A 16,721-nucleotide genomic window follows, 5' to 3' on the forward strand; every position below is an offset into this window, starting at 1 on the left:
TAAATAGGGAAAGACACAATAGGCCAGTTCTTTTCAAGTCTCTACTTGCAACATGTTTGCAAATATCTCATCTACCAAAGCAAGTCACATGACCAAGGTAGATTCAAAGGGTGGAGAAATAAATACTGCAGAACTCTCAATGGGAAGAGCTGTAAAATCATACTGCAAAGGGTATGGATAAAGGAGGGGAAATTTTTGTGACCATGTTTGCAACATACAGCAACTAATTCTAAAGTGATGACACTTTGTCGGAATAACACCATAAGATACCTAGACCCTATGAGCCTGAGGCAACATTCATTGCAGAATATTTACTTACAGATTTTTAGTTTCTTTTTGTCACATGTGGAGACAAACAGAAAATCAAATATTTATTTCATAAACCATAGTGACCATAGCCAATTAATCCACAAATTAAGCTATTCTCAAATTAAAATTAAGATTCTGTAGGTTTGTATCTTCTAGTCAGTACATGGCACATATACACATGTACATACACATACTGTACAAGTTTGGCCCTTAATGTCTTCACTGAACTGTGACAAACAGTGGCAGAGTTTCAGAACCTAAAGTGAAATCACTGCATTTTTTTTTTTTATAAAAGAAAAAATAGGATGTAAGTTAATTAATCCAAAACATCAAGCAAGGAAATCTTTAAAATTGCAGATTGCTTATGGTCATATATCTGTATCTGCCTGTTTTATCAGCTTGGAATTGGTCATATTATAAAAATATTTAATTCTGTGATACCAACAGTTCAACATACAGTGCAGCCTTAAGGCTGGGAAACCCAGAGAATGGGAGTCCTTGGCTGCCGTAGAACGCAGTTGGGCAGAATCTCATGAGCAAATTGAGGCTGGAATAAAAGCTTAAAGGCCAACTACAGAAAATCTTGATCAGATCTGAAGTAAGGGGTCTGGAACTCAAATCCAGTAGTTGAAAGTTGGCTAGAGTGGCACAAATATGTGTAAATGAACTGAAAGTTTCAGGGGCCAATTCAAGGAAGTCAGAGATGGGAAAGTACGGTTCACCCAGGTAAGCTTAGGTATGGGTGCACTATATCTTGTAAGCCCTGCCATTTAAATTTAGCACACAATCTAATTTTCTGAGTATGATTTTAAAAAATAGATCAGTGGCGGCATTAGCTCCTCAGAGGAGGCGGAGCTCAGGCGGTAACACGAGTGATGGGGAGCGGCTGTAAATACAGATGAAGCTTCGCTCACTTGCCCTCCACTCACCTCCTGCTGTGTCGCCCGGTTCCTAACAGGCCACGGACTGGTACCGGTACCAGTCCGTGGCCCGGGGGTTGGGGACCCCTGCCATAGATGACAAGATTTTTACATGAGTCACACTGCATGTCTTCCTCAGTATTTCCCCAGTTTCCTTGACTAATGGACTCTCCATCAACACATATTTACACATTATCTTTGAGGATCACTTCTGCAGAGATTCCAACATATTCATTGCCTATCTTTTCCCCATCCTTAGTTCTACGCTAAGAGCGTGAAGTGTTACTGACCATCACCACAACTGTGGGAAACATCTTGCTTTAACATTGTAGGTTAACTCTGGCATATTATCAGAAGTATGGCCTCTGCAGCTAACTAGTTATGTAAGTTTGTGCAAGTCAGTTAACTTCTGAATTTCCTGCCTGTAAAATGGGGAGAATATCTTCCTCACTGATTTGGTAATGCATGTGAAAGCACTTTGTGAACAGTGAAGCATTATACAAGCATCAGGATGTATTTTTATGTACTTACCTCAAAAGGTTTACCTAGTTAACCAAGTTCATCAACAACTGGAGGAAAAGCTTGCCAGAATTAGGCCACATCTACTGAACATCATGTAAGTATACATCAATGTGCAGACAGAGTGGGGGAGTAGGAGGCCAGGTTCCACTGTAGATACAGTAAATCAGAATCTCTGAGGATGAGACCTATATTTTTCATAGTCCTACAGGTGATTTTGGTGGGTAAAAACTACCAGTTTAAGGGAATAGTCAAAAAGGTCAAATTATCAAATTATCTTAGAAGGCCAGTTATATAGTATACTATTATACTATTATATAGTATATTTTAGGAAAATTTGTAACAAGAAAACAGTAAAAAGCTAAGTTCTAACTAGAACCCAAGGGACAATCACCGATGTGGAACAATTAATTCCAAGAAGGTCAAAATAGACACAATTTTACTATATTGATGAAAAGTCACAAGAAAACTAAATATTTGTGTTTAACTTGTTTCAAACTTTCACCCAAATGTAATTTGAAATATACCTCTGTTATTTCATTTTTGTTCTTTAAGGAACAAGTTAATAAACAAGGGACTATTTAGAAACAATGAACACAATAAACAATGAACATTTTATATTTGTTCATTTAATTACCAACAGGTTGTGTGTCTCACGACTTGTCAGTGAGCTATGTATCTGTGTGTATGTGTCACCACAATAATCAACTTTGAGGATATTTAGTTATTTTCTACTTCTAGTTATAAAGTATCTAATTTCTCACCTTCTAAGCTCTTCCCCATCCAAACTGTCCTTCTCACAACTGATGATGAACTCATTTTCTTTAATTCTTGTTCTATCTGTTGTCTATTTGTGTTTTTTTCTATTCTTGTTCCATTACTTTGCATACATTACTCCCTTACAGAGAATCCTCTTGCCTTCAGGATATAGATCTGATCATTCATGGCTTTCACAAATCCTATCCCTACAGTTCTCTTTGACCATATGGCTTAGTCTCCTCTTCAATAATCTTCAACTCCAGCTAGTGATGTGCTGTAAATTGTAACAAGCCACTCTCTGAGGAAGAAAAAGAAAAGTTCAGATTTGTGGCATTTGCCAGTTATCATGATGTAAATATTCTCACCACCATCAGTTTCAAGAACAGCCACGTTTAACAACCAGCTGTCAAAGTTCCTGGAGATTTAACAGTCTGTTGTTGTAAGCTTACACACAACTGGCTCCAGCACACAACTTGTTCTAACCAAATTGGAGTGAGAAAGCACATTGCCTAGATCTGTCACATACATTCCTGTCTCAGAATGAGCCTTTGCTGCTTGATTTCCACTTGGCACAAAGTCTTCCATCATACAGCCCCAGGGAGAAATTCCTAACTGCTCCTTGTAGCAGACTGTATCCCACCTTGGGAAGCAGAGCAGTTCAGCTATTCCTTCTCAGACCTCCTAAGCACATACCTGTTTCTCTCTGCAATATACTAATATACTGATTTCTCTCTTTATATGTGGGATCTTCTCAGTTTCACCATTAACTTTTAAGCTTCTTGAGGGAAGGGTGTTATTTGTGTTCCTCTGGTTCCCGGTTATCTTGCCTATAATTAGACTCAATAAATTTTTGCTACTGATGATTTCTGACTTTTCATTAAGGGTTACATCTGATTGTTTAAACTCAATTATTGAACCCTCTAGAATGGCTCTAGTCTTCCTTACATATAAAATAGCTGTTTCCTATCTTTCCCATCTGTTCCCCAACCCCCAACCCCAGCCCTAGCCCCCTTACCTACCATGATATCTAGGATGGTTTCAAAATCATGAGTCTGCTTGTAATGTATATTCTAATCAAGTTGACTATACTTTTCCCACTTTTTCTTTAGGTACTAAAAGATGGGCGTTTGGTAAACAAGAATGGATCATCTGAGCCTATCCTAACAGTGTCACTGTTTGGCAGATGGTACACTAAAGACGTACGTTCCATCTCAGGCGGGACCAGCAACTCAGCAACAACTTACCTGATAATATCCACATTATTAATGATCATAGCTTTGCAAAATATTGTGATGGTGTAGGACATCGCTTTATCATATTCATTGTTGCATCCCAAGTTTACTAAGAAACTTCGAATGGCTCGCTCCCCAGTATAGACCAATGATTTCCAAATATATATTTTTTCTCATCAAGGATTATATTTAAGTGTTATGATAATTTTGCCTCTTTTTTGGCTAAGCTGAAATAATACAGTATAGTATAATGGTATAATTGAGGTTTGGGTCATGTAAATGAGGATTAATCCTGGCTCCAGCCTTATTAGCTGTGTGTGTGAGCATAGCAGAGTGAAGAGCTTCAGGGACATTGTAAATATAGTGGTAGCCTTGGGAGAGAACAGTAATGATGGGAATTGAGACGTTTATGACTGAATTCCATTTGACATTAAAGACAGTATGAACTCATCTAGTTTTCTGTGCTAATGATTGGGGAGGATTTGCTTTCTAATCAGATGGAAACATAAACTCATTGGCGTTTCACTGGAAACATAAACTCCAACGTTGACGTTTATCTTAACAATGAAAGTTGTTTTGAGATGTTCTAGAAGAAATAATAGCTAGTCCAGGTTAATGGGTATTCATAGTTCCAAACAGTCCTGCCTAAAGGCTGTGGTGTAATCTAACAGGCACAAATCCCATAACACAAAGACCATGACTGTTTTTTGTTTTTAATTTAATTTATTTATTTATTTTTGGCTGTGTTGAGTCTTTGTTGCTGCGCACGGCCTTTCTCTAGCTGTGGCGAGTGACGGTTACTCTTTGCTGTGGTGCGTGGGCTCCTCATTGCAGTGGCTTCTCTTGTTGCGGAGCACGGTCTCTAGGCACGTGGACTTCAGTAGTTGTGGCTTGCAGGGCCAGTAGTTGTGGTTTGCGGGCTCTAGAGCACAGGCTCAGTAGTTGTGGCATACGGGTTTAGTTGCTCCGCAGCATGTGGGATCTTCATGGATATGGGCTCGAACCCATGTCCCCTGCATTGGCAGGTGGATTCTTAACCACTGTGCCACCAGGGAAGCCCCACCATGACTGTTAATGGTAACACTATTTTCAACATTGAGTCTCTGCTTTTTTAGTGGTGGTGAACGTATATGTATGTAAATAGTCCAAAATCACATAATCATCAAAAGTGTGTGTTCTTTTATCTCTTCATAAAATATAGAACATTTCAGATTTGCCAGGTTTCGCTTGAGGAAGTTAGACATTATGCACTGGTTTTGCAATGTGTTCTGCGACTCTTGGGCAACGATACTTCACTTCCAGTCGACTGCTGAAACTAAACCCACAGGTTTGAGAAAGATACAGGCAAGGATATCCTCACAGATTCTAAGGGACAGTTCTTCCCTTCATTCACACTTAGAGCTGTCAGCTGTATTTCAACTCATTAAAAATAAAAACAAAAATAAAAAACAAATAGCACAAGTCCCAAGGAAAATAAAGAGTACTTAATTGCAAAATTGTATCACAATGTTTTAACCCATATCTCATCAGTGGTTTTCACACACCCACTGTGTTTTATCAAACAACTCAAGTAGTTTCATTTGGCATTGATTTAGGGAAATACACCTGAGGGAGTAGCTCTTTAGTTTCTAACGAATCTGATGTTAGAGTCCAGTTTCTGTGATAAGTGTCTTTCTGTCTCACCTTAAAATTTCATGTTAGTTCTCAAGTCTCCTGTGGTTCTGGAGGGAATAAACAAGGTGCTAGTTTCCACCTATCCTGAATTTCACCAGGATTCTTCCTAAAATGCGCTGTCACAGCTTCCCAGTTGTGGGCACCTGTACTGCAAAGCTGTTCCTTCAGCTTCCTTCCCTCAGGGCTCACTCTCTGTCTTTTGTTCTTTCATTCACATAGCATTTGTTGATTTCATACTATGTTCCAGGCACTAGGTACTGGGACATGGTCTATGCATTCTCTTTGATCTTTTTACCATTCATTCTGTGACACTGCACCTGTCATATCTAGTCCAGTAATTTCTGTGATATATTCGCAGCCTACTCTGCAAGGATCACTACCTCTACTTTCTACTTTTTTATTCCTTCTTTGCATTTTGACCCATCCTCATGGTGTTAGCATATTCATCTACATAAATGATTTCCAGTGGCATTTTTTTCTCAGTTTTGACCTCTCTTAAATTCCATTCACATTCTTTAACTCCATTCTGACCATCTCTCTTAGGTATCTCATAGATGATAATGTTCTAAAAATATCTTAGGGTTGATGCCTGCTTAAGTAAATATGGTCATAACACACACACACACACACACACTCAAGCACTTAACCACACACAGATACCTCTAACAAAGGCATTCTTGAAAAGATATTTGGATGTATTGAATAAAAACAGTAACAACTGGGAAGAGGATTTCTTGAGTTACTGGACCTGGAGACATGAAGTAGTACTTGGAGGAGGAAAGAAGATATTTTAACAATCTCCTAGAGAATTTCCAGGTCACTTGATGATAAGTCAAAGGAGAAAAATAATACGGATGAACTGCATGATATTAATTTACCTGTCCTCAAATATCTTGTGACACCTCATATAAATATGGATCGAACAACCCTGATGATAGCTTTGATCAGTTATAAGAGTTGTGAGCCCTTGTTTCCCTGCTCCTCTTATGTACTTTTCATTTTTCTTTTTATCCCAGATGTTAATTTTTAGAAAGATACGCTACCCTTCACTTATTCCTGTTGAACTCTCGAAATCCAGTCCATTAGCTGGAGACTCAGGAATTCTTATGCTAAGGTCATTTTACACTATAATTTCAATCTTTTTAATAAAATAAATAATAAAGAATGAAAATGTTTTAGGAGATTGCTAATACTGAGTTTTTCATTATACTGTTTGAAGATGAGTTTCCTAAGAGAGTCTGATTTTTATGAACAAAGAGAAAAGAGGCAAAAAAGGCCAATACTCATTTTTTATGATAAAGAAAAATGGCCGTTTATATATCTTCTAGAATCAGAAGTGCAAACTTAAACGCAGTTACCCAGGATGACTAAAGAGCCAGAAGGGCTTTATAAATGAAGAGTGGGTATAGCAGACATATAAAATATTTGAATTCCAGAAGGCTAAAATGGGGGTTTTCATAGACAACTTTACAAGGACACTCACGTGGTTACCAGTGATAGGACAGGAATTTAATGTTTTGGGCATCAGACCTTACATAGAATACACTTCAGGTGGCTTTTTTGTTTGACTTTCATTCCCCACCCACCTGCATTTAGCCTGCCCTTCTCTTATCTGTAATTAGGAGGTCCACCATAGCAACTTCAAGATTACAGGTAAGGTTCCATGTGCTAGAATTGAAAAGCCAGAGCAAGAGAAATCTAAGACTTAATTAAAAATATAAGAAATGGTAGATTTTAAAGCAAAGAATGTGAGGCCTAAAATAAATTATTCCTACAAGACTTTACGTCCATTTTAAATTCTTACAACCCTCATGGCACTGGTAAGTACTAGTAACACTTCATGTTATAAAAAGCATCACATTTGATATATTTACCACTGAAATGAACTTCTCAGGGACAGAAATCATGCTTACTCACCATGATGTATTTCTAATGTACGGCACAGTGCCTGAAACAAAGCTGCTGAATGAACTAAAAAAAATTACTAAGAACAGAGAGAACGGGTGCCCAGAATGGGTGTCTGTTTGTATTTAGGACATGATAGTTCTGTAGATCCTACTGTACAAGATATAAATCTTTCACTGATCAGATCATGCTTCCGATATGACCATATATGAATTTCGATTTAAGTGTCTTAGCAATTCATAGAACATATCAGTGAATTGTGACAGCATTGTCATTTGGACATGACGGAAAAGCAATTGCTTATAATTTATTCCTCCTGGGAGACATCTAATATAAATATGCTCTTGACTACATGAAAATAGAAGTAGGAAGTGTGTAGTTGGAGGGCAGATATGTGCCTTACTATTAAGTCCTAACTCATGCCTCGTGGCTAGGAACCTATTTATCAATTAAACATCTAACTAATTTGAAAGGGATCCAAATATACTAGAAAATATGATAAAGTGATAGTACAAGAAATTAAGTGAAAGAATATGTACCCTCTGCTCCGTTTATGGAATAAGGTGTTATGAACAGAATGGGCTCCTTTTGTATTTCCTTCCAATTGCATTCTTCTCCTTTTCCTGTTTGCTTTTATTAGAGGAAGTCATTATCCTAAGGTTATTTTAGATCATTCCCATGACTTCTCGGTAGTTTATTACATATGTACATAAATACCTTAATACTATTTTGCATTTTTTAAGATTTTGTATACGTGGCATCAAATTATACATATCATTCTACATATTTCTTATTTTTACAAGAGAAACTTTGAGCTTTGTCTATGCAAACAAGCATCAACCTACCTCGTGCATTTTCACAGTGTACGTTGTACAGTTGCCTTAGTGTGCCCGTTATTCAGCTATTGCCTCTCAGCTCTAAACCCACCTTTCTGTATTCTTCTTTGTGATGATGAGGCTGGGACTAGGCAAACATATTTCTTCTTTGTCACCTGGCTCCCTGTTAGGTTCTGCCAATAGAGGACGCTAGAGGGAAACAGAAGATTGGACGAGGAGTGGAGAGACTTCTGTTTGCTCACCTATCAGTGTCGTCCCATCATCAGTACTGTACCTGACAGCAGTAGTTTGTTCCAGTAGCACTTGGTTCTAGTTTTCAGTTTTTTCCATACTTTCAGAACTAGCGTCATTACCCTCCCTCAAAAATACCGGCACCGGGGCTTCCCTGGTGGTGCAGTGGTTGAGAGTCCACCTGCCGATGCAGGGGACACGGGTTCGTGCCCCGGTCCGGGAAGATCCCACATGCCGCAGAGTGGCTAGGCCCGTGAGCCGTGGCCGCTGAGCCTGTGCATCCAGAGCCTGTGCGTCCGGAGCCTGTGCTCCGCAACTGGAGAGGCCACAACAGTGAGAGGCACGTGTACGGCAAAAAAAAAAAAAAAAAATACCAGCACCAACCAGTGTCTCCTTAAGGGATGAGTCCCAGCTCTGTGGAGGCCCTCCTCTGAGGTGCTGGCTTATCAGCAGCAGCTGAAGAGCACCCTCTCCCTAGGGCTCTGACAGCTCCACAGGGCCCCCTGGAAAGCTTCTAGCTCCTGCACTGTCCTCTTCCCTTTGTTCACGTATATCAGGAGTGGTAGCTGCTTTCCTCAGTCATCCTGTCTGTGTTACCTCAGTGTTCCTTTTTTGTCCTTCATTCATCAAATACCTGTTTAACCAAATCCCTATGTTAAATTCTCTTAAAATAACTGGTGTGGATTCTGTTTTCCTGGTTGCATATCGTCTGATACAATGGATAAGACAGTATTCATTTGTCTTCTCTCCTACTGATGAATATGGTGGGCACGGCCAAACCCACTGCACTGAAATCTTGGGTAAGCTTGATAATATAGTAAAGGACAAAAAGTGGAAGCAGTCAACTGTGATACAGTGGTGGTCCCAGGCATGTTGTCATGGCCTCTCACACAGACATCAGTGAAAAAGCAGCAGGCCCATTCTCTGGCTTCCTCTGAGCTGCTATGCTCTTCAGTACAGGAGGGCTGCTGAAACCATAAACTTTGGGTGCACCTCTGGGAGAAGAGGCTTTGTGGACACGTATATCGTTGATCTCAAATATATACTTTGTGGAACTTATGTGAATTCTCAGTGACAAACTGAATCAAAAGGTAACATCAGCTGACTCTGAATCACCCATTTCAACAGTCTTTGTCCCTGTATTTGTTTCTGTGGTTTAGTCCAGCTCAATGGATGCTTAGGTCTTTTACTTTTGGGATTTTTACCTATTATGCTTATTATTAATATTATTTCCTATTATTAAAAAAGCTTCTCTGAGCATTCTTGTACATATCTCCCTGTGCATCTTAAGAAGTCCAACAACTTATTTTTGATTCCTACAACTGGCCAGGAAGGTCTTGTGCTGGATGGTGATGATGAATAAAACAAAAGTTTCTTTTCTAAGAATCTCAGTCTAGGAGACAGAACACCACCATCATTATTGTCACTCATTATCATAATAATCAAATATTGAGGGCTTCCCTGGTGGTGCAGTGGTTGAAAGTCCACCTGCCGATGCAGGGGACACGGGTTCGTGCCGCGGTCCGGGAGGATCCCACATGCCGCGGAGTGGCTAGGCCTGTGAGCCATGGCCGCTGAGCCTGTGCATCCGGAGCCTGTGCTCCGCAACGGGAGAGGCCACAACAGTGAGAGGCCCGCGTACCGCAAAAAAAAAAAAAAAAAAAAAAATTGAGCAAGTAGAATATGCCTTACACTGTCTTATGCATTTTCAACTATCTCATTTAATACATGTAATGAACATCACAGAATATTATAATGGGTCAATTTTGCCTTGGAAGACAAGAGAGTTGTCAGAGACCAGTTGGGTAAGTCAATCAGAACATCCTAGGTAGAGAGAGTCATGCATACAAAGACATGGAAGAATGGCATGCTGCAAGTAGAGACCAATATATTGAGGCTGGGGGAGGGTAAAAGGAGGAAGGGTAAGGAGAGACAATGGAAGAATATGAGGCCAGAAAGATAGGCGGGGGCCAGATCGTTGAAGCACAAATGAAGTCTGGACTTTATCCTGAAGCTAAAAGACTCATTGAGGGATTTTAGAGTCAAGTATCATGATGAACTAAATAGTTTTAAAAATTACTTTGCACTTTTATATACAGAATGGATAAACAACAAGGTCCTACTGTATAGCACAGAGAACTATGTTCAATATCCTATGATAAACCATAGTGGAATAGAATACAAAAAAAGAATGTATATATGTGTATAACTGAATCACTTTGCTGTACAGCAGAAATTAACACAACTTTGTAAATCAACTAAATTTCCAGAAAAAATTACTTGGCTAGTAGGTTGGAGGATAGATAAGAAGGGAAAATTCTAAATGTAGGGTAGCCATATAGGAGACGATTCTAATAGTTCCCTCCGGGTAGTGGTGGCAGAATAACACATTGAGGAACATCAAGGAGGCCAAGGCCAATACAACTGGAGCCAAATGAACATGGAGGAAATCACTAGGAATTGATGCTAGAAGTAAGAGAAGGCTGGATCTTGCAGCCATTGCAAGAACTTGGCTTTTTACTCTGAAAAGTGAGGTAGGAGGCCTTTGGAAGTTTTTGAGCAGATGGACACAATTAGTTTTACATTTTAATAGGATCACTCTAACTGCTGTTGTGCAAAATATAAGAAGTGGCGCCACAAACAGGTAGCAGGGTATTGGAATAATCCAGGACGGAGATGATGATGGGCTTGGACCAGAGCTGCAGTAGTGAAAGAACCTCCTGATTGAACATGTGTAGACTGAGAGACAAAGATAGAAGGAAGGATAACTCCAAGGGCTTTGGCCTCAACAACTGGTAGTTTAAAGAAGCCGTTAACTGAGATCTGAAAGACTAACTTCAGGAATGTCGGAAATGGAAGGTCAAAAGCTCAGCTTTGTTTATGTTGATTTGACACGCCTTTATATATCCAACTGGAGATTCTGGGCAGACAAAATTTTTAGGACACAGAAGTCTGGAGTTCAAGGAGAAGTCTGAAATAGAGATAGAGATCTTTGAATCACTAACAATATAAATGGTATTTAGAGCCACAAAATGGATGAGTGTAGATAGGAACAGAAGACTTCTAAGAATTGGACTCCAAGGCAAACATCGTTGAGAGGTTAGGGATGATGAGAAGGAAGCAGGAAGGAAAAAGCCCACAAAAGACTCTGAAGTAAGTAAGTACAAAAACCAATAAGAAAGAATGAGGAAAACCAGGAAATTGTGGACGAAGAAAGTATCTCAAAAATGACACAGCTGTGTCAAATGCTGCCAGCATGTCAACTAACTCAGTAACGCAGAGATCAGTGGTGACCTTGACAAGGCGGTGAAGTCATGGGGACAAAGTCCTGATGGGAAGGAAGGAATTAAGACAGAGAGTATACACAACCATGTAGAAGAGCTCTGTCGTACAACAGAACAGAGAAATGAGACAGGAACTGGAAGGGGTTGTCAGATCAAGAGAGGGTTTTGTTTTGTTTTTATTTAAGGTAAGAAATACAACAGGATATTTGTATGCTGATGGAATTAACCCAATAGAGAAAGAAAAATTGATGATAAGGAGGAAGAGAGAGAATTTCTGAAGCAAATGTCTTTGGGATCTGGTGGACAAGGATAGGGAAAGGACATATAGAGAGGCATGAGTAGTCATTGACAGTGAGAGGAGGGGAGGTGGACTTCATAGGCATGGATGCTGCCAAGTGGACTGATGCTTTGTAGGAGCTTGTGGAAGTCTATTTAGTTGGATAAACAATCCTGGAGTTCAGGAGAGAAGTTTGAGCTAAAGATAGAGACAGTAGTTTTCAGTTCATAGAGGGTAGTTAAGGGTATGAGATAGAAAAGGATCTGCTATGGGGGCAAGACGGTAGAATACAGAACGAAAAGTAATGAATAACGTGGCTACTGACCATAAGTGCATTCAGAGTTCAGAGAAGCGAACAGCAACAGAGGTGAGAGGTGAGAAACTTGAGTTGGAAGGTCAGGATTTAGCGAGGAATCAACCCAGGATCAGAGCGGTAGTAAGCGTATTAAAATATAATAAGAAGGGTGGTCTTAGCTAAGAACAGGAAAGATAAAATGGGACTGAGTGGGAGAAGGCTCTGATTATCTGCCTTGATTTGATATACACATGGGAAGCATTTCACTTAATGAGAGCAAGGGTTAAGGGAACTCAATAGTTTGCAGTATTGATTGAAGATTCGGTTGGGAGGAGTGAGATCACAAGGGCTGATGGAGGGCCTGTAAGAGTAACTCTTGGCCACAGAGTCAGGGCTCTGATGATAAAAATAGAAAGCAGGTTTTATAATGGATATTGGAACTAAGGACCTGGGGAGAGCCAACAAACTTAGAGATTTTATTCTACGGGCCCTTCTCTCATTTAAAATTTGTACCTTACATATTTAAAGGCAGAATTATATTTATTTTAATACAAAACTTTAGACTCTAAACTTCCTAATCCCACAATAATTTTGAATTGTCATTCAAATTATGTACTTGAATGTTTATGTTCAAACCTCGTTTAAATAATTTGCATCCACAATCCCTATTCCTTATGTACAAATGAGGCAAAGGCATTACTAACGACACTTGCTATCGAAATATTTAATGCAAGTTTCTATTGATTTCAACATAATAAAAAGTTGGTATACTTCCTGATATTAGGGAGAGTGAAGGGAAATTCCTTTGTTTCTTTTTGCTTCTATTCAGAAAGTCAGGTCAACTGAAGCAACAGATAGAATTTCAACTTGACATATGAAAATAAGTTCCTTCTCATTCTAAAGCAATTTATCTGTCTTACACAGGTCCCATCTTGCCCTCGAATAATTTTTTCTGAAATGAATTTGTGTCTGATGGATATTATTTCATAAGGACACATGGAAACTCACCAGGCGGTCTGGGAGAATAAAGGCATATTCAGATAATGAAAAAAGTTATTAGAATTAAAGGGCTTAAGGGCTTCCCTGGTGGCGCAGTGGTTGAGGGTCCGCCTGCCGATGCAGGGGACGCGGGTTTGTGCCCCGGTCCGGGAGGATCCCACGTGCCGCGGAGCAGCTGGGCCCGTGAGCCGAGGTCGCTGAGCCTGCGGGTCCGGAGCCTGTGCTCTGCAACGGGAGAGGCCACAACAGTGAGAGAGGCCCGAAGCAACCAAAGAAACAAAAGGCACAAATATCCCAAACCTACCAGTTTCCCTACATCAGATGAGGCATAAGGAAACAACCTCTTGAAAATTAGATTTTGAGCGATGTGCTAGTATAAGTATTTAGGGAAAAGGGGTTCACTTGGAAAATGAGCATATTCTATAAAGATGAAGAAATTGTATGATCCCAGAGCCTAGCTCCCTGGAGTTTATGTTTTCTGCACATGAACTCCACAGCATTAGCTGGGTTCCCAAGAGGTCCGGAGTTTTAACCTGTTGGGCACTTGCCATCATTGACCACATTATCATCTATCTATGCTTTGCACAGTGTTCAGGTAAAGTTCTAATATCTCAGATTATTAGGCAGTCCTGCCTGTGTTTTCTGCTGATAGCTTCTTATAAACGCAAGCATTTATGGTCACTGGGCATGAACATTGCGTTCAGTCACTTGCATGTATATTTTGTGAGCCATTTTGTGAGCTCTGTTAAAACCAGGGCTTGCCTAACACTCTGTTCTGTCTCTTACAGCTAAATATGTAAATTTTCACAAATTGTTGCTACGATAGCTCTTACTACAGTGATCCCATATTGGCCCTATTAATGGAAGCATTGAACTACTAGGAAAATATATTTTATTAAAAGAAAAGAGTTTAACAGCCAGTGTGTTTTGGAATGGGGTGGACTAATCTGTCTGGCTCATTAACTTCACTTTTAGAGTTGGGTTGACCTCTGAACGATGCCAAAAACAGCATCGCACACTTGAGTCCATCTGATGATGTACTTCTTTCACAATATTCTTTCTCAACCCCGTGCTGTGTAATCTATTCATGAGGAAGTACAGATATGAGGAAGTACAGATAGGTGGTAGCAGACAGGAAGGTCTTTAACATAAAAGTTTTTCCAGTGATACAAAGTACAAGAATCTGAGTTTATCAAAGCGCATTAAGTTTTAGCTATGATTATATCATATTTTCCAAAATGTGGTGCCATTTTAGCCATCTTTGTCCTGAGTGTTGGCACAGGACACTTTTATCACTGCAGTGTATGAGCATGCTGTTATGTTACCAAACAGAACAGAAACTCCTGAGCCAGCACTCCGGTGCTGGCTCAGTAGTTGTGGCACACGGGCTTAGTTGTTCTGCAGCATGTGGGATGTTCCCGGACCAGGACTTGAACCCGTGTACCCTGGATTGGTAGGTGGATTCTTAACCATTGCGCCACCAGGGAAGTCCCTATTCCCATTTTAAATATGAAGAAAAGAAGGGAGGGCTTCCCTGGTGGCGCAGTGGTTGAGAGTCCGTCTGCCGATGCAGCGGACACGGGTTCGTGCCCTGGTCCGGGAAGATCCTACATGCTGCGGAGCGGCTGGGCCCCTGAGTCATGGCCACTGAGCCTGCACATCTGGAGCCTGTGCTCTGCAACGGGAGAGGCCACTACAGTGAGAGGCCCGCATACCGCAAAAAAAAAAAAAAAAGAATAGAAGGGAGCTTAAGGTTTCACAATTGGTAATTAGCCTGGCTGGAATTCAAACACAGCCATTTCCACTGAGCCACACTAACGGAATGGGCTTCTGAGTGTCTGGAAGCACCATCTTATACTTGAAATTTCCAGTGACTAGTGAATCTACTTCTAGCGTGTTCTGGTTGCTAGAAATTTTAATCTTACTTTCCACGGAAATCATCTATCTATAACTTCCTTTGGTGTTCATACTGCGCCTATCATATATTAAGATACGTGACTCATCTTCTTCAAATTAGAATCTTTCAATTATTTGAAGCCAGCTCTAATCCCAGCTATTTCCTCACCTCACTCCCTTCTTATTTCTAGGGTAAACATCCCCAAGGTGGGTGGTTTGGGCATTACTCCGAAAAGCAATTTCATAGTCTGTATTTATCCCAGGGTTTCACTCAAGGGCCCTCTAAGATAGAAGGGAAGCTATTATGTTGCATTGACAAATGGGGACACTGAGACTGCATAGTGAAATTCTTTTTTCCTTTTCTTTTCTTTCCTTTTTAAAAATATTTCTAGTACCTAATGCTGCATTTGTTCTCTGTAGAAGATGATCTGCCTGGGCCCAACTCTATACTGCCTCCTGGTAGGACTGTGGCTTGGATTATGGAAAAGGTCCTCCCCATTAGAAAAGTGTTAAATTTCAAGCCCTTCATTTGTGCTCCTAGGAGAACATCATAAGAAAATGTGTTGCTTCTCTTCTTTCTCGTCTTCCCCCTCAGTTTGCTCTGTGCTTCAGTCTTGCCCTGCCATCCTGAATCTGTCAGTTAAAAAATACGTTAGTTTTCATAAAGAAGAAGATTGTATTACATGTGAGTTTTTAAATCTTTATGGTTGATTCTTAACCTAGAGCTGTTGTGTGTTACAGGTAACGGGCAAATGAAGTATCACTTTGGAAGTTCCAAAATCACTAACACACAGTGAGTTTAAGGCAGTATCTATTGAATTAGGTTTGGCCGCAGCCCAGTGCAAGAAAGGCTCAGCTGTCTGGCCAAGGACAACTCTATCTACATTGTGGCAAATATTTGGAATGAGAAGCCATGCAATGCCAGTGACCCTCAGTGTCCCCCTGATGGTCGTTACCAATACAACACTGATGTGGTGTTTGATTCTGAGGGTAGGCTGGTGGACCCTTCCACAAAGTGAGAATTACTTGTGCCTTAGCTAAGCTTGATTTACTTCTCTCTCTCTCTCTCTTTTTTTTTTTTTTTTTTGCATGGCCATGGCTCACGGGCCCAGCCGCTCCGCGGCACGTGAGATTTTCCTGGACCGGGACACGAACCCGTGTCCCCTGCATCGGCAGGAGGACTCAACCACTGTGCCACCAGAGAAACCCCTCGATTTACTTCTATTGTTTGTGATATCTAGGTATATTTGTCTGTGAATGCTGGTGAGGGAACTGTTGTGAATGCGTTTCTGAATTATTACCTTTAGTTGAAAAAGGGATTTAACTTACTTTGATTTCATATAAGCGTTCTGAATTTGAATTAGTCATAAAATAGAATCTACCAGACTATTTATTTATTTATTTTTATATATTTTATTTTTGGCTGTGTTGGGTCTTCGTTTCTGTGCGAGGGCTTTCTCTAGTTGTGGAGAGCGGGGTCATTCTTCATCGCAGTGCGCGTGCCTCTTCACTATCGCGGCCTCTCTTGTTGCGGAGCACGGGCTCCAGACGCGCAGGCTCAGTAGCTGTGGTGCACGGGCCTAGT

At 40.4% G+C, this 16,721-nt stretch overlaps 2 protein-coding genes across 2 annotated transcripts in view; both read left to right on the forward strand.

The window, feature by feature from the left end:
* Window positions 1-4,189, forward strand: part of VNN2 (vanin 2) — an 18,621-nt gene extending 14,432 nt beyond the window's left edge. Inside the window, exon 8 of the mRNA XM_024759073.1 lies at window positions 3,617-4,189. Within this exon, the coding sequence (XP_024614841.1) occupies window positions 3,617-3,808 (192 nt within the window). The 3' untranslated portion in view covers window positions 3,809-4,189. The remainder of the gene's footprint in view (window positions 1-3,616) is intronic.
* A 490-nt stretch (window positions 4,190-4,679) lies between these two features.
* The window catches only part of LOC112409092 (vascular non-inflammatory molecule 3-like), a 19,118-nt gene continuing 7,076 nt past the window's right edge, over window positions 4,680-16,721 (forward strand). The window contains 3 exon segments of the mRNA XM_024759009.1: window positions 4,680-14,520; window positions 14,522-14,599; window positions 15,957-16,151. Of these exon segments, the coding sequence (XP_024614777.1) occupies window positions 14,456-14,520; window positions 14,522-14,599; window positions 15,957-16,151 (338 nt within the window). The 5' untranslated portion in view covers window positions 4,680-14,455.

This window comes from Neophocaena asiaeorientalis, unplaced genomic scaffold (genome assembly GCF_003031525.2).
Source record: "Neophocaena asiaeorientalis asiaeorientalis breed wild unplaced genomic scaffold, Neophocaena_asiaeorientalis_V1.1 scaffold5, whole genome shotgun sequence".
Classification (NCBI taxonomy): Eukaryota; Metazoa; Chordata; class Mammalia; order Artiodactyla; family Phocoenidae; genus Neophocaena; species Neophocaena asiaeorientalis.